This window comes from Balearica regulorum, chromosome 6 (genome assembly GCF_011004875.1).
Source record: "Balearica regulorum gibbericeps isolate bBalReg1 chromosome 6, bBalReg1.pri, whole genome shotgun sequence".
Taxonomy (NCBI): Eukaryota; Metazoa; Chordata; class Aves; order Gruiformes; family Gruidae; genus Balearica; species Balearica regulorum.
The window spans coordinates 36217311-36243225 of NC_046189.1; the positions used below are offsets into that span (position 1 = coordinate 36217311).

Here is a 25915-nt window from a genome sequence, read left to right on the forward strand (position 1 = left end):
GATCAGTTTACGTTGATCTTTTTCTAAATTCAGTAATAAATACTGTATAAATCCACACTGGAGCAGAGCCAGATTGAGCTTTCCTAAACCACAGAAATGGTGCAGAACGACTAAAGAAACCTCTTGCCCCGTGGAAACTTGCAGAGTGCAACTGGTCCCTTCTCTACCAGTGCAATATGTGTAGAGTGGGGAGTCAAAATTGGACCATCAATCTTTTGTCTTTCAGTTTTGGATGCTTTTGAAGACTCTAATGTGTCTTGGGCTATCACAGTGCCTGTCACTCGGAAACATCTGTCTCTCCACGTCTGCAGCTTGTGGCTGTCCGAGCAGCGGCTGGAAAATGGGAAAAGTTTCCCAGAGGCTTTTTCCCTCCCTAGCTAAGCAGGGATTAGTCCAAGATTTGGCTGCTGGATATTTCGTTGATGTTGAAAATGAAATTAAATTTTGAACACTTCAGAAATAAGTTATTTGTTTGTCAGCTGTATGCATATTTATTTATTTATACCATTTTGACACTATATTTGAATGCCTTGTTTTCAGCAGAAATGTAGGTTTTAAAATGGAAGTCTGTTATTTAAAGCTAGTTTTATTCAATCCTGTCATTAAGGGAATTAGCAGTGGATTAGATAATGTAAATGCATTGGTAATCATCATTAGAAAACTTGCACGTGGCTCTTTCAGGACTGCCTGTATATTCCCAACCATTACAGCTAGTGTGCGATATCCTTGTTTTTCTGAACAAGATTCCGTGCAAACCAAACAAAGCTAAAAGGTGCTTGTGTCTAATCCTTCAAATATGTGAAAACAATACCTCACTATTTAATTTCAAGAGAATGTATTAGTGCAGACTATTAATTGGCTAGGCCTGTATTATAAAGGATATTGAATAAATCCAGATAATCAGTTTTGGAAAAATGAGGTATTTTTCAGACTAAAACACATATCTTGAACATATTGAAGCAATTGCATGAATTTAATCATAAACAAGTCTTGGTGAAGTCAATTTTTAAAATGTAGATTTCATTTTTTTTCTCCATTTTTCCTCTGTATTTGCCAGTTTACAGTTAGCCGTGCTGACACATTTGGGAGCTGAGATATACTGTAACTAAATTTGATGTGAAGTGTTGGTGGCCTTCATAATGTAATTTATTCATGTTTCTGTAGATAGCATATGTTGCCTGTGCAATAATTTTTTATCGTATCAGGACAGAACAGCTACTGTTCCAAATTGTGTTATACAAACCTAGATATACAGACAAATTTTTATTATGCTTTGCTGTGGTGTAAATCAGTGGACTCTATTGAGCTTTGCTGGGGTGGGTGAGATTAGAATCAGTCTCATGGCGTCTAATTTATTTCTATTTTTTCTGATTTAATATAATCTCTGTTCTTGCTCCATGGGGAGCAGCAGCCAGTTATCTTTGTAGTCCTGCCCAAATAATGAACATATGCGAAACTCCTTGTTTTGGGCAGGAGGCTGCTACTGCCAGGGATTTACTGCTGTTTACTGACCCTTTGAATGCTGAGATGAAGGCAGTGTATTGAGAAGGCAGCTGATGAGCGCTACTGGTGCTTCATTAAAAATCTCAGCATCTTTATCAGCTGTTATCTGAGGGTTCCTTGGATTTTCCCATTTCATGCCCCCACCTGTTTAAGATGCGTTGTTTTTACGGCATTCTTCTGGACCTGGAGAGCTGCCCTGCAATTCAGATGAGCGTTGTCTGTGCAGGCTGGGCACGCTGGCTCCCCTCCAGTACTTAAATCTGAGCATCTGAATAATTTCTGTTCTTGTTTTGCATTTTTGGGTGTGAACAGTGTTGGAGCCAATGTCACTAATGCCTTCTCTTTCCCTTGACAGAAAGTCGGTGACTCCGTTTTCTGACTGCCGTAGAAGGTAACTGCAATGCTGAAGACACTGGGCGAGTCGCTCCTCCTCAGCTCTTCTGTGTGAGGTGAGCAGCCATCTAGATGGGCAAAAAAAAATAATTGCAGGATGTCTAAGGGCCCCCTTTTGCCCTCTCCAAGGACTTTCCTACTGTATTTGTATTAGGGAGCAACGAGGTCCTCCCCATCTCATTTCTGAAAAATGCTCAAGATTTCTGAGCTTCACTTGTGCTTCGTAGGAAGCCACTTGTGGTCTGTGTTACATTGTCTGGGTGTTGGGTCTCAGTGAGTTGCGTTCTGAATTAAATGTGAATTCTGAATTAAATGTGAATTCTGAATTAAATTAGCCTGGAAGATGTGAGCAAAGCAATAAATCTGATCCCTTGCCCGCATTACTGTATTTGGTCACCTTGATGGTTTTTCAATCTTACCTGAAACGCTGTTCATCTGAAACTCAAGAATGAATTAAACCAGATAACAGATATAACATTGTATCTCCTACCATAGTTAGTCAATATCTGATTAAATATAATTGCATGAATTTATCATGATAGAAACTGTTTCAAAGTAATTCCAATACAGCTTGAAATTAAAAGTTTTACTGCATATTCAATATGTACTATTTTCAGGTTTATCTTCAGTTTCTTATCAAGAACGATGCTGTGTATTATGTACTATGACAATGTTGCTTTTCATAAGGTTAGGAATGTAATGGAATTTTCTGGACTAAACTTCTAATAACTGATAATTTTAATGAAAATCACCAAGATTATGCCAATGAAGATAAATTTTGAAGACAGGTGTTGTCGCTCTCCTTACGCTAATATGAATGTGACTTTTTTTGCTTATAAAAGTAGGATTAATCGCTAATGAGTAGAACTATGTTGAGAATTTAAACATGGTATAAATACAAAAGTTATTACATAAGAAAAAATTAATATGTAAATTTAAATCAGAAACTAGCTCTTGTTTGATGTGGCACGTATCATGAACACTTTTTCGAGACTTCAAAACAGTTCCCACTTGAATGTGGATGAATCCAAAATAACTTGAAACTTATGTAAAATCTGCCTGAATAAGTGGCTGGTTGGTCATCTTCTGGGACAAGAGAAACAGAGATTAGAATTACTGGTCTGAATCAGAATTTTTAAGATTTTATTTTGTTGTATGCCTGCCTTAATATCTCTTGTTTTGGAGCTTTTCCATGGCATATAAGCAATGTGGATGTTGATTGAAGCAGACATTTAGAAGTTGGGCTCCTGCTTTGTATGGAGACATGGCCAGACATTCCTCTTTGCTTCTGGCACTGCACAGTGATTATTTTAATGAGTTGTATGGTGTAAAACTGCTCCAGCAACAGGACTTGATACGTTTCTGTCTCAGTCACAACGTGGCTCTGGTACTCGTCTGAAGTGTTGAAGAGCTTAATTGAAATTTGTCAGTTGGAGAGACCTCTCTGGAGTAGCCAACCAGTTGCTGGTTGACCTCAAAGATCAGGGACTTAAATGTGAGTCCCAAATTCCAGAGAAATGCCCAAGTAATGTCTAGTTTTCCCTTTCAGGCTGGTTCATCATGTGCTGATAGGCAACTCCTGTTTCCCTGCTTTTCCTGCTGCATTTCTCATGTTTTTGTGTATCCTGTGTTCACACATGGTATGGAGCTAAAAATAATTCCAGGTCTGGTATTTCAGGTGTTGGGGATCTTAAAATGTTGGACATGAGGTCTGCATTCAGAGCTGAATATTGCACCTGGAATCTATTCTCAGCTTTGGTTTAGTCTGCCTAGAACATGATAATATTCATGCTAAAGATAAATTAAATAGAGAAAAGAAGGGAGACATCACAGACTGTTATCAGATCCCTTGCCATTTATTTGCACTGGCAAATTTCTTTGTAAGAACCTGCTAAAAGCATTTACGATGGCTGGCTTTGTAGGATGGGTCTGCAGGTCCTCTGGGAGCTGGCCCTCCTGTCTTCCTCCCCCTTTTTTTCCTTTCCCTTTCTCTCCAAGTTGAGCCTCTGTAACAGACTTGTCCTCACCGAATCTGGCACACAGGGACTGTGAAATGCACGGTGGCCACCAGGTTACCCTTAGGCTGAGCGTGCAGCCTTGGTGTTTTAAGTCTTTTAGCAAGTCTTTTTTTTGTTTTTTGTTAATTCTAGGGCCAAAGAAGACAAGAGACTGAATTATCTGAATTATGCTTCTACAACAGAACTGGGTTTCTCCTCATTGGGCATGGCAGAGCCTGGGGAAGTCCTTCCTTTTGTTTGTTTTCTTAATGTTCCAAACAGCTGATCTGGAAGCCAGAAGAGGTCATCGGTTTGTCTGGAAAACAGGTAGGAAAAAGATATGTTGGCTTATTTGCTAGATAATTCCTGTATTTGAGGACTGTGTGATTGCCCTTTCTCCATTCTGTTTTAGCTCAATAATAAATTAAAAAGGCCTGATAATGTCTTCTATTCTGATTTTTTTTTGTAACTGAAAAATAGAGGAGTTTAATCTCTGTTTTAAATTAGTAATCTTCATGTCTCATGCAGTTATGCACCAGAGTGACTCTAGAGTATAGTTCTAGTCTCCTTTAATGCTTTTAATCCAAGAGTAAAATTTTTACTGGATCCTGATATCATCATCCTAATGTTGCTTCCTTTGAAATATTTAATCATTTTCTTTTCATGTTTGAATGAAAAGGGCACACCAGCGTCTTTCAGGATGAACTGAGCCAGAAGTCCACACTCTTGGTTGATCTATTTATAATTAACATTTCACTGGCACATTTAATGAATTATTTCTGTCCATCAGTCAGATTGGATACATGCAGCGTATGAATGTTCAAAATTGGGTGCGCGCAATGTTTGGGAACTTTTGTGAAGCCACGTTGATAACACTGTGATTCTTAGAGGGAGGAGGTAGAGAGGAGGTGGTATGATACGGGTGCACAGAGCTAAGCACGGCACATTGGATGCTTGTTTTGTAGCACAACGTGACAATGAATGTTCAATGAAATGGAAAGATTGGCAAATTCAGGAAATGTTTACTCAAAGTACTTCATCAAAAATGTGCAACTGAACCAGGGGTTTCATTGCCCGGGTTTTGGCTTTTATGACTGAGCAGCAAGATGATTACATTTGATGGAAAAATAATGCGCCCCCCCCCCTTTTTTTTTTTTTGAGATGTTCTGTGCTGTTTTGGTTGTTTGTTTTTTAATTGTAGTTCTATAACATAAGGAACTGAATTAGCTGAATAATGAAACAGTTATTCTGGGAGGACTCCTGTCCTTCTGGTAGGATCAACACAAGCTTTTTTGCCCTGGCCACTGGGATGTGCTGATGAAGTGCTGGTTAAATACAATCTCATACGATATTTCTAGAGAACTTTTTTTTTTTAACAATGTCGTGCATGTAAAATCAAGAGGAAATAAACATCATCATAAACTGTCTTTCTCCAATTCACTGTTATTTATGTGATGTTTGAACAAGCTTTGAAAGGTAGAGTTGTTTTCTTAAGACAAATTAGATCCTAAAATGCTGTCTGTCTTCAGTTCTGAAGTGTATTGTAGCATTGGTCTTCAGAGGTGTGCAGTGGAAGTCATAAAAATTTAATTTGACTTCATGATGCCAGCTGACAATAAAGAGATATTAATGCTTCAAAGACATCTGCCTCGGATGTATTTAGGACAAAAAAACAGGTGGTGCACAAGTTTGTGTGGACGTGGGGTACCGTGCTCTGAAAGCCTCGTGATGAGCTCGTTGCAAAGGTCTGCTGTCCAGGTGCAAAAGAAAATTGTCAGTTCTTGTGACTCCCACAGTGAATTAGAAATATCTGAGCTCTCAAGAGTCATTTTGAAAACCTTAAATCCTAACAGTATTTTATTGCACTTTCTCTGCTTATGTAGTGAGGAGAGATAGAAAACAACTTTGAGTGAAATGTTTTCCGAATGAAAGTAACTTGGGAGTTTGAGCCACATTTATTGTCCTGTTTGGCAAAACCATTTTTTTTCCTCCTCTCCAGTTAAATATTTTTAGACTTGTAAACAAAGTTTTCTTTTTTTTCACTGGAGTATTTTGTTGGAAATTAGAGAAAAGTTAAATCTAAACCCAAAACGTTTAATTCTAGGTTGAAATGAATAGTATGTTCACCCGAAAACTTCTTTGTTAAGAAGCGATTATTTCTGAAGCTTCTACTTTCCCTGCAGTAGGAGTGAAGCAGCAGCGTTTCTAAATGCTGAATCTCAGTCTTTTGTGGTTGTCCTAAGAAATACCACAATGGGAAGAGATTTCTCTTAATAGTTTGAATGGATACTGTTTCTGGGGGAAAAAATGTTGGTAAAAAGGAGTTGGGTGTCTTTTGCAGTGTTAGGGCAGAGGAAATAAACTAATGGCTTTCTTCCGATAGTTCTGTATGTGTTGCAGATCTAAGCGATGTATAGAAGCATGTATATAAAAATAAAATGGCAGGGACCTTGCAAGGAGCAGTAAATAGCAGTCTGCTGTCAAGGTGGCATATATGGCTTGCTTTTGTATGCATTTTTCTTTTTTTTTTTAAATTTTGCCTGAAATGTTTTTTCAGGTGTGGGTAATCACAAAGATGTATCTTTCTTTCCAAAGATTACAGGGAAATGTTTTGGGAAGAGAGAGATGGTAACTTGAATGGAGCAGGTAGATCTGGAGAGGTAGAGGGATTAACATAACCTGTTGTGGCAGGATATTAATAATAAAATAGCTTTGGGGCGTAGATCGTGGAGAGCTTGGCCTAATGAGGTCTGTAGTTTGTATAATAATGGAAAAAAATAAATAACCATGTAATAGTTTGAGGACTTCTGTGCCCAATAAAAAAAAATAATAAAAATTAAATAAAAGCAGAGCACAGTGAACCTAAAATGAAGTAGCTTTTACTGGCAGAACTGAGCAGATCCATTCTGATAGAAAGAAAACTTGCGGCTGTTGTCGGGTTTTTTTGTGTGTGGTTTTTTTTTTTTTTTCCAAATAAAACAATCTAATGATAAGTGAGCAATCCCTAATGAGAAAGGAGATGATCTATTTTGTTTTTAAGTCTTGAATTGTCTGTCGGAAGCGTGGCAAGTTAGTTACCTGCTGTAGAGAAATTCAACTTCTTGTTGAAGTGCCATGCTTTATAATTAGATAAGATTATGTTACTGAAAGCTCTGACTTTGAGAAAATGAATTCATACGTACTAAATTAAATTTTCATAGCACATAGAAGTCCAGAGATGCATCCTTAATATGGATTAAAAAAACCCCAAACAGTCATATCAGCCCTGAAGTTTATAAAGCAGACCTTTTTTTCTGCTAAATCCTTGGCTGTATCTAATAGACTCATACATTTTCATGCTAAACTTGGTGGTCTTGGTATAGGTGAAAGCAATTGCGTTGAAATCACTGCATCCACAAAAACCCCAGGCTCTATATTTCTAAAATTTACGAACTTGGCAGTGAGGTATATTATACATATTCCTCCCTCAGCTATTCGAAGGGCTGGCACTTGCATTTTGCTTGTTTGTGTCCTGTCTCAAACCCATTGATTTTTAGCTTTTGGTTTCTAGAGATGATGTATTAATGTCCAAGTATCTGTACCTTGTATCTTTCGGTTTCAGGACATTTCTTGTCAGATACTTATTTTGTGACCACCAGCCTAAACATGAAAGCAGTAATTATACCAATTAAATTATTCAGCAACCTCAAATAGCTGAGTAATTTTCTGACACTTGCTAACTAACAAAGCAGTTTTAGTGATACAATCTTGAGAAAATTTAATTGGATCTAAATCCTTGTAAGTTAATATTGTTTAATGCAATAGCCAATTGGCAATTTGCATATTTCACCATGTTGATTTTCTTCAACTCTTGAATAGTCCTAAAAGTGCCTGGAATTTCTGTAATGCAAATATGTCTGTGTTTTACTGATGGCCATTCAAGCTTTTAAAACTGTATATAGAGTATTAAGGAACATATGAATCCATAGCATGATTCAGTTTGGTTTATTTTTTGGTGAAACTCTAAAATTTAGTTCTAAAGTCTAAATTAAATCTAAAATATGTGCAACACAGGAAATATTTCAGGTGCTTTACAAGAGAGGGCCTGATAATTAGGATTACAAATGCTGAAAATTAGCCCTTCCCATAGATGCCCACAGTTGCTGCATGGGCAGGTTGCAGTCTCACCATCACTGCTGATATCTTCAGCTCCTCCATAAAGCACACCTCAGTAACATGCTGTTTCCCCCAAAATACTAACAGAAATTAAGGGGGTAAGAGACGTAGTCTATGAAAGGTGGCACTCAGAGCTAAAGCAGTGATGTAGCTTTTTCTTAACAAGGGGAGTATTTTAAAAATGGGGTTTTTTTTGGATGACAATGTTCTGATTTTTAAGGAAAATTGTTCTCTAATTTATTATTATGCTATTTGACATGAAAATATTATTCTGTGTACTGTGGAAGGGAGGAGGAGGACTATTAGAAAACCAGATGTGATGGCCCAGTGAGTTCTCCATCTGTAATTCTCTCCCCAAAATGAATCAGGATGGGGATTTAGCCCCGCAGGGACATGCTCCCTGTTACGAATGGAAGAGCACTGAAAGAGATATCAGACTGGGAAATGGATTTGAAATACGGCTGATCACAGTAGAGAGATTTTTACCTGAGGAAGAAACCATTAATCTTCTGGTGTTTGTGGGCTTTGAGGAGCTAGGTGTGGTGAGCTGTAAGTTTTCTTGCCCCAGGTGCAGAGTTATTACCCATATTTGAAAGTCATTCTTAAAATAGGGTTAGCAAATGGGTTTTGATCATTAGTCTTCCTTCAGAAAAAAATCCATAATGGAAAGGGTACAAAATGAACTTTTCAGAGAACAAGTTCTAACGTGGAGGAACCTTTGAACTACTCGTGAAGGTGGATGAGCCAGTTACGGCTAAGATGAAAAAGATCTTTTGTTCTTTGTGCTCAGATAATGCTGCCATAAAATGCCCTTTCTCAAGATCGTACTTTCAGGAGGGCCAAGTGCTGGTTTGGAAGTGCCTTTGACCTTATGTCTTAAAAGACAAACTTTTACCTGTGTACACCAGATGTTAAAAGGAGTCTAGATCTGCAAAGGACAGTAGAGCTCAAACCTACTGAAAAGCAGTTAAAAGATAGCTCTGCTACAAGTGATATTTTTCCCAAATCTCTACAAGATGAAGAATGATAATCTATCCCAGATTAAGTGCTCTTTTCTATTAGATGGGAAAACAATTCGTGAATGAAGTGCAAATGTCTCTTTAGGGATCTTTGTGTGGCATGTGGAAGTTTAATGATATTTCTCAGACTGTCTGATGCTTCCAAACTTCTCATTTTGTGGCAAATGTTCTAATTCTAGGTTATTCTTGTACTGTCTCGGTGGATGGAATTTTAAAATATTTGAACTCTAAACTGGAAATTTAGCCTTGATTTAATCAAACTTTGAATGATTCTGTGGTTCTTCGCTATACTAAGAATTTAGGACTGCAGTGGTTCTCTTGGGTTAGAGGTTGCACTCTTGTCGTATTGACAGCAGCAACAGTTAATAAATACTTTTAAAAATACCTATTAAGTTCCATTCTAAAACTAGTCAGATTGCTACCATAAACTTGATAGTTGAAAAGTTGTTCCAGAATCATAAACTTTTTGATTTTCGACTTTATTCATGATCAATTTATAACTTTGTACTTGAGCCAGACTATTCTTTAATTTAAGTAACTCTTCTTTTGCTAGTTCCTCCTAATGTATTTGCAATTTAAGGATATCAAGATATTCTGGACCCCTGTAAGTAAACATATCTTCTTTGAACTGGTTTGTCAAACAGAATCCTTTCTAAACTTTGCTACTCAGAATTATATAAAATCTCAGATGAGATTTCACCCACTGATATTTCACAATTTTAATTAGAAATGCCTGGCTTAAAATACCTCAAAATCACATCGGTGGTGCTCTTTTTAAATATTTTGTAATAAACAGTTTAATTTGAAGTAGTTTAGTTGTTGTTAATCCGTTGGTATAGTTTCATTAAGTAGCCATTAAAACAAGTGATTTAAATATAAAAAAATAGTACTTTAAAATTCATTCTAAATTGGTCTAAAATAATTCTCTACAAAGAATATTTTATGGGACAATATAAATTGTACTTTTATTTCTGCTAAACTTTGTAGAAAACCAATAGTACTTGAAATTTTGTAAAAAAGGTGGTTTTGCGAAAGTTCATTAGCAGCAAAACTTAATGTGCTGGCTGATACCAGTCACTGATATTTGGGAAGATTTAAGGGTGGCCTCAAAGCTAGTCATTCCAGTTCTGATACGGTGTCCTCATCTGGTATTGCTTCTGCAACAGTTGGATCTAACTGTTGTTCTTGGACTTGTGGAGGTGCATCTGTTACCTTACTTTATAACCTTTTGCAGTGGTGGTACAAATAATATTTAAGAGGGTGAGACATTTCAAAGTTGGTGGAGACCTTGTGTGCTTGGGCAGTAAATATTGGTGAGTTTGTCAGAGAAGCGGACAAACGTGTGTGATTTCATAGAATCATAGAATGGTTTGGGTTGGAAGAGACCTCAAAGATCATCTAGTTCCAACCCCCCTGCCATGGGCAGGGACACCCTCCACTAGACCAGGTTGCCCAAAGCCCCATCCAGCCTGGCCTTGAACACTGCCAGGAATGGGGCATCCACAACCTCTCTGGGCAACCTGTTCCAGTGCCTCACCACCCTAACAGTAAAGAATTTATTTCTAACATCTAATCTAAATCGACCTTCTTTCAGCTTAAACCCCTTACCCCTTGTCCTGTCACTACACTCCCTGATAAACAGTCCCTCTCCAGCTTTCCTGTAGGCCCCTTCAGGTACTGGAAGGCCGCAATTAGATCTCCCCGGAGCCGCCTTTTCTCCAGGCTGAACAATCCCAGCTCTCTCAGCCTGTCCTCACAGGAGAGGTGCTCCATCCCTCTGATCAGCTTCATGGCCCTCCTCTGGACTCGCTCCAACAGCTCCATGTCTCTCCTGAAGAATCTTTCCTATGCTGGAAGCTCATCTTCCAGCCTGGCCTGTCCTCCAGGTGCTTCAGATCTGCTGCTCTGTTGGATAAATGTGCCACAACAGCTCATTGCATACCCACCTGGGTCACGTCCACCATAGCTTTTGGATTTATCCTTAACCCACAGGGCTAAAAGCTCAGTGTATGGGACACGGCTGAAGAACCTTGCTTCTCGGCACACAGGGTGCCAGTGTCAGAGACATCAAAATTATTCCTGGAAGAGTTTTTGGTCAGAGATGTGGAAATGCTTAAACTAGTGCCCTTTTTTCTTGTGTGGTATCTTCTTGTTATTATTGGTTTCCTGCAGGGACTCGAAGACACCAGTGAAACATTCTTGGTGGCACTGCTTAGGGAATGAGTCGCTGGCTTCTGCATTTTTTACCTAGAAAAATGCACTAGAGCAAGCAAGTCAAATTAAAAAGGCAAGCAGAGGAGGAACTGAAATGACACTGAAACATACGTTATGATTAACGCTTTCCTTACTTGGAGATAATACGTGGAGTACAAGCTCCTCAGCGGAGATGAGTACTGTGCACCAGCGTGGCTGTAGACCGCCGGCCGTGCTTGCTGAGTTGAGATGTAAGCTTTTACAGCATGTGCCTGGTAATTTTGTTATTGTTGGGCTTGCAAAACTATTTCAATCGTTCTTTTACACAAAGACTACACGCTTTAACAAATATCTTTGTCTACCCAACATCAAATGTTCAGTAGGCGGTGGTTTAAACTAGATTACACAGGAGATTCACACTAATCTTTTAATGTCCCTCTTTCCTTCCTGAGAATAATAGTTTTTGAGAATAAGGTGCTTTTTTCTGGTTTTTGTTGGTATTGGGAAAAGTGTAAGTTATGCGTCTTATCCTTTTCTTTCCTCAATAGTTACTATGGGAACAGAGCTGCAGGTCACAGGGGAAAATCTGCAAAAGTGGTTTCTTTTAAACTGTTCATTTAAAAAAAAAAAAAGATAGCTTATTATTGGAATTGTAGCACTTTTCATTCAACTTTGTTGGATTGTATTGTTGTACATATTTCACTCACAAAAGCAGCACAGTGAGTGGCAAGAAAAACAGATGGGGATGTTTTTGTACTTTTTCCTTGGGGTTAATATTTTTTTAATTGAATGCAGCTGTTAGAAAGATTTCTGTTGTTACATATAGGCGGAGCATTAAAAATGGATGATCACATTTTCAGCCTGTTTCAGAGAAGTACTAGATTTAATTATTCTGCTGCCCTTGTTCAGAACCCTGCAGGTTTTTGGTTTGGTTTTGTTTTTTTTTTAATAATTATCTCTTAAGTTATTTAGAGTAAGAGTTTCACTTCGCCACTTAATTGAACGATTTCAGTATATAGGGGTAATCAGGTAATCACTTTCTCATTCAGCTCTTGTGTGGAGCAGAATTATTATGGGTGAAAATACAGAAAATTTGTACTAGAAATCCCTAAAATGCATATTGTTGTTCTCAATATTCAGATAATGCAGCTGACACTTTCTAGGCACATGAGTTTTGGGTAGTCTGCCCACTGATACCCCTATTTCCCTAGATTTTGTATTTTTTCTGTCTAGTATGTATGAGAATAGTCCTGCTGTTTCTTTGTATTCTTCTTTTCAAAAAATTTGAATGGTAAACCCCAGGAAAACGAAACAGAGAGGTTAGAAGGGATGGGGGATATTTCATGGTAAGCCAGATTGTTGACATAGTATTCATATGGCTTATTTTAATCACCCTCAGCTAGTGGATAGATATGATGAAATGCCCACTTAATACAGTAGTTTCAAATATCTGAGCTTCAGTTTGCATTGGGAATTCCTGCTGCGATCAGGAGGAGTGCGGTGTGTGAATCCAGAGGCAGTATCTGGTCCTTACTCCTGGTTACGCTGCCTGGTGTCTACCACTTCATAGACTTCTGCAGTTCCTTCTAGAGACCTTCTAAAGTTTATGATCAAATGTATCTCCGTGTCATACTCTGTATCACAGCGACTTAGGATTACAGAGCTAAATGTGGAAAAACATGCTAAAACCTCATTATAGCAGTTCTAAATATATTGGTTCTCTATGCTGGGGGATGAGTTGTAGACAGTTGCTGAAGTATATCCAGCTTTTGTGTGGCATGTCCTGGAAGGCTAGCCATGAAAAATCACTTTTCAAATGAGAACTTAATAAAAACTTGCCTGTTCTGAACGCTAAGCCCTACCCCCCGTACAATTAGTGGTTTCATTTCTTTCTCAGCAGTTGGGTAATGATTATGGCTCCAGATGCTGCAGGAGTGATAAAGAGAGTGATTAATTTCACTTGAAAGGGCATATGTTCAAAGAGGAGCCAGCCCAACGCCTCGAACGCGGAGCTCACATCGCTGCCGCGTCGTGCCTCGCACGACTTGGTACCCAGCTGTTGCGGGGGAAAGTACCAGGAAACCCATGTTATTTCTCTTAAGCCGATATATTTGCTGCTTAGTTTTGCCCACTCTGTCATAAATTTTTCCTTCCCCCAGCGTATTCCACAGTATCTGGTTTTAAAAGCTTTTTGTGTCTCTGTAAAGCAATGCTGTCAAACTTTGAGCAGAAGACTCTGAGAAGGGGCTGATGCCACCAGCGCAGCCCAAGTACCTGCGAACAAGTTCAGAGTGATGTTTATACCCTGTGCAGCATGGAGCGCTAATAAAAGGATTCATATTCCCCAGCATAGTCAACGGCAACTTTAAAAGTGTTCCCACGCTTTATTTGCAATAATGGTTCACACTGTATGACTTGCTGAAAAATCCTGACATTTAAAGTATTACATTTTCAATAGACTTAAAAAATCAAATGTGTAAGGTAGGTGCTTTAATAAGTCTTTATTAGGACTTTATTGACCTGTTGCATAGGTCGACAGAAGTATGAAACATGGCTGGTGGTGCCAGCCACGTGATTAAATACAGCGCGAGGGGATATCTGGTGTTCATTGTGTTATCACCTGGACTTTTTCAGTGGTTGGTGTCCGCCGGGGTTTATTCTATCACCCCTGAGATCCAAAGACCTTCAAATATCAATAGTTTAAAAATATCCAGCTATGTGTGAGGCATGTTTTACTTCTCTACACTATGACATTTATAACCATAAATTTCACAAGTTTGAAGCTGCTGAAGACAAAAATAAATTACTTGTGACATCTTTAAGATCTTTTGACCCATTAGTTAAATTGATTTGTATCACCCGGTTGCTTTTAAGCAAAATAAGCACTTTTCTTCTAGCTTTTGAAAATACTCACGGTAGAGACACTGGATACAGAAAAATTCTTTCTGTACACTTACTAAATTCTGATGCGTATTAGCTGCGTAGTTTTGAAGCAGCTGCCTGGATGGAGTACAGAATTGGAGTTTTTACAGACAAGGATTAAAAGGAGACTGTAATGATAAAACAACAGGAACTTTTCAGAAGTTCTTTTATTAAATATAGGCCACATAAGGTAGTGCTCACGTGAAGTTTTTATTGTCGTTCCCTTAATACTGTTGCTTATATTAATAAAGTAATGCTGAATTCAGGCGGAAGGAGAAATGAATTTCAATAAATTGATTGCAGCTCTGTGTTTTAAATGTGTACGCTGTATGACTAGAATAAGTAACTTACCTAAGCTTTCAGTATTTTCAGTTAAACTAATTCAGTACATCTATTTTTCATCTGGCATTAAATATTTCATAACCCAAGTGTAGTTGTATCTTGATTTAAACGATTGTTAATGTGAAAATTCGTGATTCTGCAGATGCGGATTCCCGAAGTTAGCTGTATTCACTGTCAGCAGCGAGCTTGTAACGTGTGAAGTTGTGTCTGTGCTTAACAGGCAGCCGACATGGATTCGTTTTGAAGTTGTAGAAATCCGATAATGAGGGTTTATCCAAACTTAACTATTATTGATCACACTTTTCTGTTAAGGAAATATCAATGCTTTTTCTTTTGCATTCCTCTGCAAAGTGCTAAGAAACCCCTACTTTTAGAATTGGCTCCAAACATGAAAAAGTATGCAAAATAAACCCCCCCAAAACAAGAGCCAAGTATATCTTTGTACACGTAGCACTGAGACGGAAGTTCTACCGTGTGTTAAATATGTTGCTTACGTGTTAGTGTCTATGTGTGTGTATGTTTATGCGTTATTTTTTGTGTATATTTATACGCCGACTGTGTATAATCGTGTTGCCATCCAGCCAAGGACACTGGTGTAGTGGCAGAAATAGAAACGTAGCTGCAGTGGTTTGAAAACTGGAGGAGGATGAAATGAGAGGCAGGGAAGTCAGAGTAAATGATGACAGTAATGTTATTGTGCCCTAAGGGTCTTGCAAAGTACAGTACTTAAAACCCAATTTTTGCTTTGTAGATAAGTGAGCGTGTCTCAGTTAAGTCAATATACGTGTGCAATAGATGATAAAGCTTGGTATTACACACCTTCTTTGATATTTTTTCATACTTACTGCTTTAAAGGTAGCATTATATTTATGTTTGGAACACTCTAAGGTCCTTTATGCTTTTTGTTACGAGGTTTCAAATGTTGCTTGGTTTAGTAATGGGAGCTCAAGCAGCCCGAAATTTTCACTCTCACGTTAGGTGTTTATTGATGGCTAATTGACTACTGACCTTCGATAGGACTCTCCAAAAAAGTAGGGAGTGACACTAGGGGATAACAAATCAAATAAATTGAAAAGCGGCTGAGAAAATGTAATTCTATGTAGTTTGTTTACGTATTGAAGGCTACTTTTTTGAATGAAAGGTAAAACCCAGAAAAATCCCTGCTTTGCCTATAGATGTTTTAACATTGTAATGTACTCTGATATAAAAAAAAAAGTTTTACTTAATCATTTTCTTCACTGTGATTTACTTGTCCTTGATTGATTTTTTTTTTTTTAAATAGATGAGCCAGCTTTCAAAGTCCTCAAAATGATTTAATTATTACAACACACAGGGCCCCAAATCAGATTTAAGGTATTTTGATACAGTTTATGGAATAAACCGGCGAACAGATGCTGAGGATGGAAAATTGCTGGTGCTCAGATCTACTAGATGATTCTGCAGGCAGAAGATTCCCCATAGACCTTAACTGAAAGGTCAGGAGCTAACCTTAGTATATGCCATTTAATACAATATAATTGGGATAAATACATTATAACTATATGTCTGTGTGTCTTAGTGTATCAGGAGCTAAAGAAATGGTAAACTCGCAGTGTTCTGAATATATTACCAAATAAAGCTATGCAGCATTCAATAAAGCAATTACATAAAAAGCATTACAGTCAACTTCAATTCCAATATTAGCAGTAATAATAAATCATTTTCAATCCGAGGGATGGTCTAATCGCTTTTTGTTGCTGCTTTGAAAGGTTACATTACTCAGTTATCTTGCAGCTGAGCAACCTTTTCATGTTTGCTTCATGTAGGATTTTATAAATGTCCTTCCTTTTAATCTCAGTATCTTGGTATTGGCTATTTTGTGAGAGTTAAAAAATTTCTCTAACCTTTTCTCATCCCAATATAACTTTTTACAGTTCTTAAACATCTTTGGAGTAGAAGACCTAATTGTCATGAGCAACAGATGAGATTATTTTAATCTCTGTAAAATCTCCTTTTTGCTCCTTGTGCTGGTGTTGCCACTTTTCTTTGTGCTGGAATAAGCATCCTACGTAAGTAATGTCATTCAGCTTCATCCAGCACTTGTTCCTGTACAGTTCAAGGACTTTTCTTCCTTCGGCACGCTTCAGATTGTGCGTCTCACCTTCTCCCAGAGCCTGTTTATCTGTCCGATCCCCGTGCCTGACAGTCGTTTCTCTTCTCTGCTTCGATCTCAGCTGCATGGGCAGCACGCTGCAGGCTCTCTTCTAGATCGCTGCTGGTAGATACTAATTGATACTTGCTGGTTAACCCTATTTAATTCCTTCCTTAATCAGGTAATTTGGCAAATGGTTAAGGACAATTGTATCACCATTAGGAGAGTACTAGTACTTGGTACTTTAACATAAAGACAGACACATGAGAAAACAGGAATAAGGTTATTTCTGTGAAGCTTTCTTCCTGCTTCACCTCCCAAGGACAACAGGTAGACTAAAGCGACAGACTTGATTCATTTTTTCTTTTTTCTAAAAGTGTAAGTTTCATAGGGCCTGATTTCTTTTTTTTTCCCTTCTTTCTTTTTTTCTTTCTCCTCTCCCAGAAGCCAGGATACTTTGTGAAAGATCCTTGGTTTCAGGTCTTCTGGAACCAATTCTAGCCAATCTTTTTTACTTGTGGACAATGCCATTTAGGCAATATTAATCACAATGTAAAATGTTGACTTTTAAGCAAAAGAGTATCTCCTTTTCTTAGATATGAACCTGGCTAACAGTTGAATTACTGTATCCTAGATGATGCCCACTGGCCCATAAATTTGCTTGCTCCATTGACAAGTAAAATTAGCATATTTTGCATGAATGAGAACTAACAGGTCCACAGCATTTTACGTTTTTTCCCATGTAAATAGCAACTGAAGCAGCTGGGAAATTTTAGCTTAAGAATAAATTATCAGAGATTTGTTTCTTTTCATGTCTTTGATGGTATTGGCAAAGCTGTCTGTTAACGTGTAGTGCTGATGGATTTTTTTTTTTTAAAATAATCTCTTTTAAATCCTAACAGTTTCTTCATGCCTGTCCTGAATATACATTTTATTACTAGTAACTGCCCTGCTATCGTATGGACACATACGTGTGTTCTGGTCTGCTTGTCTTCAGGTAGCTATTAACATTTGGAAGATCGATACATCTGAATGAATTTCTGTGGTGGTGGTTTTTTATTTCTATTCTTTATCAACATAAATCTATTCAGTCTGACTTCTGTTGTCTTTACGCTCTGACAGCTGCACGGAGGTGGCATAGGATGCTACGTGAAACTGCTGATTGTTAATATCATGAATTATTCTAGCCTGACTTTTTTTTTTTTTGTGAAACTAGGTTGGTAAATGCCACATGTAAAATTTCATAACTTTCTCATAAACCCCTTTTAGTATCTCTCCAGAGACTTTATTGATAAACTTTCCTTTAAGCATACATGCAAATTAAATGTGAGAACCTGCGGCTAAAAGAAATTGCTCCAAGGCAATGATTCACAAGGATGAAAAATCAATAAGAGTTTCATTAAGGAAGGAAAGGAAGTTTAGACAGGCTCTTTGCTTTGCGTTCCTATGGAAAGTAGAGGGAGAAACCATTGATCATTTTATTCAGCTTTATTCTTAGAAATAGGAGTCATAATGTTGATGCGGGTATTTTTGAAGCATGAATGTGGCTGGGTGAAAGAACCTGGCGTCTGTGATCTCTTTGACTGTATCCCCAGTGTATCTTTCCAAATTCTCCTTCTTCAGCTCTGCCTTTTCATTTGTATGAGCAGCACCTGCTGTAAGTGGAATTATCCTCCGGAGAAGCTGCCTCGGCTGATAACTCAGAACTTGTTTAAGCGGGTGTATTTATGCAGGAGGTTACAGCGTGGACTTGCAGAGCTGCTGCCAAAGGGAGCTGTGTCCTCCCCTCAGTAGAGGTTTCCACCCATAGCTCCACTCCTCAGTGGGTCAGGTTGGGTGGTCATGCTGGATGAGTCGATTCACATAGCTGACCTGATGGAAACTATATTTTTTTCTATATATTTTTAAGGGTTTTCTGTTGAATCAGCTGTCTGAGAGGTGGCCTGCCCTGCAGCAGATGGGGTGAGGATGAGCCATGGGAGGGCAGGAGGATGCTGTGGAGTGGGTAGGGGAAGGGGGATGAGACCAGCCCACGCGTGGGAGCTGCGTGGGTGAGCGTGCACGCTGATGTTGACACGGACGCCTGCTCGGTCTGTGCGTAGGAGCTCCTCTCTGCTGGGAAGATGGTGCTTGTGGAAGCTGGACTTCTATAGCAACCGTATTTCCCTGTCATAACTCTCAATTTTTTTTTTTTTTTTTTTTAGTTTTGCTATTAAAACTTGGTGATGACACATGTTAACAATCTTCCAGTGACATTCGGCAGTTGTACATCTGTTTGTTTTCATTAAATACTGTTTTTTGAAAAGTTTTAGCGATGATCCGATTAAAATGCACTTAGGATGGAAAACCTGGCAGAGGTTCTCTCAGCCAAGAGCAAATTTATTTCTCCGTGCTTGTTTAAAAAAAAAGTAATGCTGGCAGGGTTGAATAGTAAATATGAGCTGTACATCTTGTTCAGTGGGCTTTTTTTGGATGCCTTGCATGAACCGACGAAGTAAGTGAAACGCACATGACTGAGGGCTATGACAGAGTTGTGGTGATGGATTAAAATCAGATGAGCGAAGCTGCTGCCACCCCTGACCATCTGCCCTGCTCTTTGTTGTGCATCCCAGAACAGCGATATTTGGTCTGTTCGTGAATCAGCTTTTATAAAACAGTTTTTTAGTCTGGAATATTAAAGTAAGCTGAACCGGGGTTGATTTATTTTAATATGCTTCTCCTAAATGGTTTTGGGGGAAGCTTTCAGACTGCCCCAGCTGTCTATAAAGGCATGCTAAAAATGAGGTGTCACTTGTATTTCTGAGGCTGACTAAGGTAATGTACTCGTGCTGCTTCCTCGCTTGCATCTTCTCACTCCGCTGCTCTGTGTAAATGCAAACGCGTACCGTTACGTGGCTGCTCTGCTCCGGCGTCGGGGCTAACGGCGTCCGCAGCCCTGAGTGTCCCTGTACCACACGTCCCTCTGCAGCATCGCCTGTCCTGAGAGCCAGCACAAATGCTGCTCTCAGCCTAAAGTTTCTTCTCGGTGTATTAAAATTGCAGTCCTTTTCACCACTTTTAGCTTAAGAGCAAGCTACTGTTTGTTACTTAGATATTTGTATGATAACGTGTACAGTGATTTCCTAATGTACATCTTTATCTGCAGAGCAGCTGAACTGTAATGTGGGGAAATCTTTTGCTTGGTTTTAGAGCAATACTGGGTTAAAGTTGATTAGCTGAAGCAGGCGTGGTGCACCACAGACCTACGCTGAGTCGTGTTCAATGCAGTAAACAGGAATAAACAAGTGTTTGAGGCTGAAAGTCCCGTGCCTCTAAGGGCTGTGGGCTGCCGGGTGACCTGTTCACCTTGCCCAGTTTTTGAACAGTGGTGAGTGAACAGATTGGATCAGATCTTGTTTCAGCATCATCTGTTTCCACAGCTGAAGCTCCCATATGATCAGATCATATAAATTATTTAAGATGCAGAAGTTGTGTAACCGGAGTCTCCGGTAAAGGTTAAGGCTCCATCTGTTCTGCCAGCCTCGAGGACTGCACATTTCATGGCATCGTCTGTTGCTGGGTGACATCATAAGAGTCAGGAACGCTCAAATGTGCCCCAAACTGTTGCTTCACGTTTGCTTCACAGCAGTGACGACCTCGCCGCGTTAGCACCGTACGCCTGAGATGCTCTTGGCCCAGCTTCATTCACAGCCTGTGCTGCCAAGTGCCCCTTCAGCACCAGGTTTAGCATCCTCTGACAAAAGCTGGGCTGGGCTGTGTAACAGCACCGAGAGACAACGCACGTGACGGAGATTCTTGTGCAATAGGAGGAGAAGACAAAAAAATTTAAATAGGAAAACCCCCAAATCCAATCTTTTGTGTTCCTGTTGCACATGCTCTGTCTTGTTTAAATCATGTTTTCAGTTTAAAAACTTAGAGTTTATCAGCGATTCTGTTCAGACATGAGAGCAGTAGCCTTTTTTTGTGTAACAAAACCAAATGAAATTATTCCATGTGCAGGTGATGAAGAGGCTGTGAACGGAGTTTGGGAAGTTAAAACTTTTCCAAGTTTCAGTGCTGCCGACCTCCTCTCGAAGTGCAGGAGCTGAGTTTCTGAAATGTTCTCTGAAAGAGAATTTTGCTTTGTGACATTAAAATTAAATATTGACACTGGTTTCTCCCCAAACCCAAGCAAAATATGTATTCTCTATGTACTATATTCTACATATATAAAAGAAAGAGAAATATATTTTCTTAAAATGTGCCTGGCTTCAGGTGTAGGTTTAAGGAGTTGCTGCTTACAATACAATTGTGAGAATAAGGAAGAAGTTTAGTCTCGTAAATAAAGATTACAAACCTCTAAAGCTGAATTTTCAGAGCTTCATTTTCTCCTGTTCAGTTTATTGTAACCCATTTTGGAGTCTTTTTCTTAGGGCTGGCTGATTTCCCTTCAGTTAGAAACCAGGCGGGATGATAGATAAAATATGTACGCTGAAACTCTTCTATCGTTTTTCTAAACATAGTAATTATGTTCTAGCCCTGCATTCTTCTGATACAAAAACAAAACCCCAGGTACTGTGTTCCTGCTTTTTTCCCAGAATAAAGCCTGAATAGGCATGGTGGTGACAGCTGGATGGTACCGCCGGTGCTACAGGTTGTTAGAGATGGCGTTAATGGGCTCTGTTCTGGGGAGAATTGTAGCTCACAGCGTTTGGAGAGAAGGAGAATAACTAAAGTTAAATAAAGTAGGGGTTTTTTTTTTGTAATTTGAGAAGATTTTTAGACAGATTTTGTTTGGCAGACCTGCCTGTCCTCATCAAAAACTTTTTTTTTGTGTGCGTGCGTGATAGCTCGAAAACGAAGTAATTTTGACTGTCGTATATTAGGGCTCAGCACTTTGCAGCTATCAAAGATGGATGGGACGGAGCTGACGTGGTTTCGGTACCGAACTTTGGCATTTATAGATGGCAGCAGCACAGGCAACGTAGATGCTCCCGAGAAACCCAATTTCTCTGTTGCCTGCAGTTGCTGGTGGGGTGGGCAGGGAGCAGAGTCCATCCCTGTCTCTGATTGGGGCTATGGTGACGGCCAAGGAGCTGCGGAGCGGTTTTTGGAGGCGCACGTTTCCCCTGCTCCCACCGAAGAGCGGCTGAGCCGTTCAGCCTGAATCAAAGATTTATCCCAGAGAGAAGAAAGAAATTAAGAGGAGATAGTTAAATCTCTTTTTATGCTTTTTGACTTTATGGGATTTTTTTTGTTCTGTGCCGTGACAGTGGTTTTCTGAGCTGAACGCTGAAAATATAACAGAACATAAAAGCTCATAAATGTAACATAAGGTAGAAAGGCCGTAGAATGAATAAATACATTTACCTTCCAGGGAATATCTTTTGCCAGTCCACTTCTCTTCATTCAGATTGAACTCCACCATCTCAAGCGTACAGACTCCTCTGTGAATCTTGTTTCCAGAAAGAAATCGCTCCCAAATGGCTTTAGTGGCTCCTTCGAAGGATGCTGCTAACCAGTGAGGGCAGGCGGCCATCCTAATCTTTCCTAATTTTAATGAAACCACCTAGGTTTTTTTGTACTTTTAGAGAAAGTAAAAGAATGAGGGCTTCTAAGAGCTGTGATCACTTTTCTCTTTTGCCCCTGCACGGCTAACCCAAGCCCCGTTTCCTACCTGCTCTTGCCTGCATCTCCCCCTGTCCCTCCAAAGCTTTGCATCAGTTGGGAAAAGAGGAAAAACAGCAAAATGAAACTTAGTTGTCATATAGGACACACAGCGCCGACGGCTGTGATAGTGTGGGAAGGAGGTTGTTTGTCAGCACGTTACCATGCTCAGGGTCATCAATAAAAAGGAATGTACTTGTCACTCTTTTGCAATACTTTCCCTGGATTGATTCCTCCCCCCTCCCCGCCCCATTTCTCTAAATTCATAGCTTTGGCAAGAAATGCTGTTTATGGGGAGCAGTCAGCAGAGAGTTAAACTCTGGTGCATGGTATATAGCTTACCAAAGCTTAGTGGAATTGCAGCAAAACAGAATTTGCAGCAGAAAAATAACAATAAAATCCAGTATAGCAAATTGTGAGATGCTAACCGCTGCTGTTGTAGCAAGCGTTCTCCTGCTCCGTGGCCTGCCGGTTGTTCTCTGCGCTGTTGTGAATGCCTGTCTACACTGGGAAAAATGGGTGAATGAACAGACAGAGACAGTAGAGAATATCTGTGGTATAATAGTTTTGTCAGGGCTCTGTTTATTATAAAATAATTTTTTTAACTTAAGAAGCAATAAACTTTTTATTAAAACTCGTTAGCTGCCCAAAAATCATGGTGTCCTTTTATACGGTTTTAGAGTGGTTAGGCTTGCTTAAAGTCAACGCGGCATTGTTTTTCTCAAGCAAAGGTGTTTTACTCCCTCTAAAATAATGGGCGATCATTTTCTGCCTGGTCAGTTCCTGAACCCATCAGTAATTTCCTTCAAGTGGCTGAATTAGTGATAAAATATTTGAGGCCTAAATTTTGTTCACCATATTAAGTTTTTCTCTTAATTTTTCAGAAAGACAGGCAGGGAAAGCTATGATACCCGCTTACTGCAGCGACAAGCTGCTCAAATAATCTAATATAAATCAAATCAGGATTGAAGCGCTTCATTGATTTATTAATGGGACATAATTAACCAGCAATCAGTGAAGATTGCATTCAAGACCAGTATCAGCAATGCACCAGATGAACCACAGTACAAGATGCTTATAAACACTTTTCTGTAACTAATCTCAAAAACTTTTGACTCATCCCCCCTCCCCCTTGCAGTTGTACCCCGCATCCCCAGCCACGTGGGGTCCCCTCCCATGGCAGCTGTGGATGCTGTGCCCGTGTGCGCCCATCTGCCCTGTGAGATCTGCCTCCCTGGCGTGCGATCCGCGCCGCTGCTCTCTCCCCTCAGCTCTAAGAAGGAAAAAAAACCCAAATCATGCTTTTTATACTTCGTCAAGCTGATTTCTTTATTTGTTTCCAAACTTTCTGTGTAGTTCTCTGGGTGATGGGTCATGGTCCTCCTCTTTAGCACGGACAAGTTTTGGGCAGGCACCATTTTGGCAGTTTTAGGTGTCCCCGCTACTGTACAAAACTGATAGACTCCATGTAGGAGCGATTCTTGGAACTGCTTTTTCTGGGGGTGATATTTAAATCCCAGCCATGGGATCACCTGGGGTAACGGACTTTCTTACTCGTAACGTAACATACCAAGCAGCGTGATACAGCCGTGGCTGCGCGTCTCCCCACTTATCTCCATTCGCTTTGCGGCTGCATCCATTTCTGTTACTTGCTAAGTGGCCTTTCCATTTGAAAAGGGAGAGAAGAACAGATGAGAAAACACTTGCAGTTTTTGCTTTATTATACCTCGCCTTAAGAGAGGATATACTATTTTCATTTTAGCAAAGAAGAAATACTAATTCATGTCCATAGCTGGTTTCCTCTGGGTAAATAGGCAGTTTGTCTGCAGTAATTTCAGAGTGATGAATCACACAGATAAATTTTTGGTCTTTTGTTCGGTTCAGTTGGGATAATCTGACAGGCCACATCTCCAATTTCTCATTCAGTTTCAAGCCAAAATATTATTCCTGGTATCAGTTTATATTTCTGTCATATTAAAGAAACAGATATTTTCTTCACAGGTTATGGAACTGTTGCCTATTTAACATTTTTTTCCCCCTTCTATCCTCCACGTTCGAGATCCAACATGCTTCTGTGTTCAGAATTGTTGTGGATGGGAAGGAAGCGGGGTACCTGAATTCTCATTTTGCCAGTGCTGCACATTGTGCGTTGAGAAGACTCTGTGCAACGTGACCACATCAGAAATAAGGGTAGAGAAAATACGCTTTTAAAAAAAAAAAAAAGCATTTGGTGTAAGGCCCTCTGGGCTCTTCCAGCGAGAAACGCGTGTGCGTGCCTTGTCTGGAGCATGGGCAGCACACCGGGTACTTGGGAGAAGTGCTTTACTTCTGCACGTGTGCTGGCTGCACCGGCGTCCTTCGGGTGCGTGGTACAACGAGGGGTTTGATGCAGGTCAAGGAACGTGTCGCTCAGCGGCCGAGAGGGATGCGATCAGGTTATCCAGCGAAGGCTTCGGTAGGACCTATGTGGCCGTTAATCATCTTGTTGGCATGATTTCTTTAGCTTGGGATAGTCTTGAAACCTCACATTATTCTTAGCGTTCCTGCTGACCATCTTTCATATATTTATATTTTGTAATAAATTCTAGAGGCTAATCTGTATTCATTTTTATTATTTATTGATCATTTTATAGTTTTCATTTTGGGATGTCTGTGATCTTTTTTAACAAATCTGTGCTTCTTTCTAGCTTTTTCCTTAAGTACTTTACGGTGATCATTTACATCTCTTGTAAAAATCGTTTCAAGAATATAGACTTTTAAACAACAGAGTAAATATGTTATGCATTGGTAAGTTCTTCAGTCCTTTTAATTATAATTTTGCAATTAAGTCAGAACTACTCGGAAAGCATAGGCAACTACTGTATTTTAGTTTCCTTTAATTCTTTCTGCTGCAAATACCAGCAGCTGGTGCTCTCCCAGTAAATATCCGACCTCAAAATATATGGAAGAGATATTTGAAATATTGACTCCAATTATAGTTTTTAAAAAAAATATTTTACAGACAATTAACTATGACTACCAGTAATTTTTTTGAAGTGTTATGTTGTTTTGACTGCATACCTAATGATGTTTTAATAGATGTCAACTCTTAGAGAAATATAAAAATTAGAGATGAGGGTGGATTTTTCACAGCACAAAGGATAATTGGGTGTCTGACTCATATCAAAAGTTAACGCAAGTTGAATGCCAACCCCTTTTTGTGCCTCCAAATATCTCCCTTCAGAAAGCTAACTAGTTAGTGCTCCCACTGCAAGACCCAGTTACAGTTCTGTGTACTTTTAATACTAATTTCTATTTTGTTTTTTAGCATTTTTTTCCAAGTTAAATGAACGTGAGTTGGCTCTGGAGTGAGTGACGCTTTTTTGTGTGTGTGGAGTAAGTTGCGTGTCTCGGGGGCGTTGGCTGGGGGTGATGGGTACAGCAAGTGCTGCCTCGGTACTTCAAAAATCGCTATTGGGAATGTCGGCTTGGAGAGATACTCTTGGTAGGCTCCTCTCGGCTAACTACAGGCTTTTCATAGAAAGCTTAACATTTTGATAGCCAGGTATGTCAAAACTGATCAGCTGCAAAATTAGTATTTGCATAGGTTTTTTTTTTGAAAAGAGTATTATCTA

General features: G+C 39.4%; 1 protein-coding gene across 5 annotated transcripts in view; it reads left to right on the plus strand.

Annotated features, from left to right (window-relative positions):
• THSD7B (thrombospondin type 1 domain containing 7B) overlaps positions 1 to 25915 on the plus strand; it is a 355621-nt gene that overhangs the window by 87942 nt on the left and 241764 nt on the right. For all 5 annotated transcript variants that reach the window (XM_075757230.1, XM_075757233.1, XM_075757234.1 and 2 more), the window contains 2 exons: positions 1859 to 1952; positions 4047 to 4220. In XM_075757230.1, the coding sequence (XP_075613345.1) occupies positions 4082 to 4220 (139 nt within the window). In that variant the 5' untranslated portion in view covers positions 1859 to 1952; positions 4047 to 4081. The remainder of the gene's footprint in view (positions 1 to 1858; positions 1953 to 4046; positions 4221 to 25915) is intronic.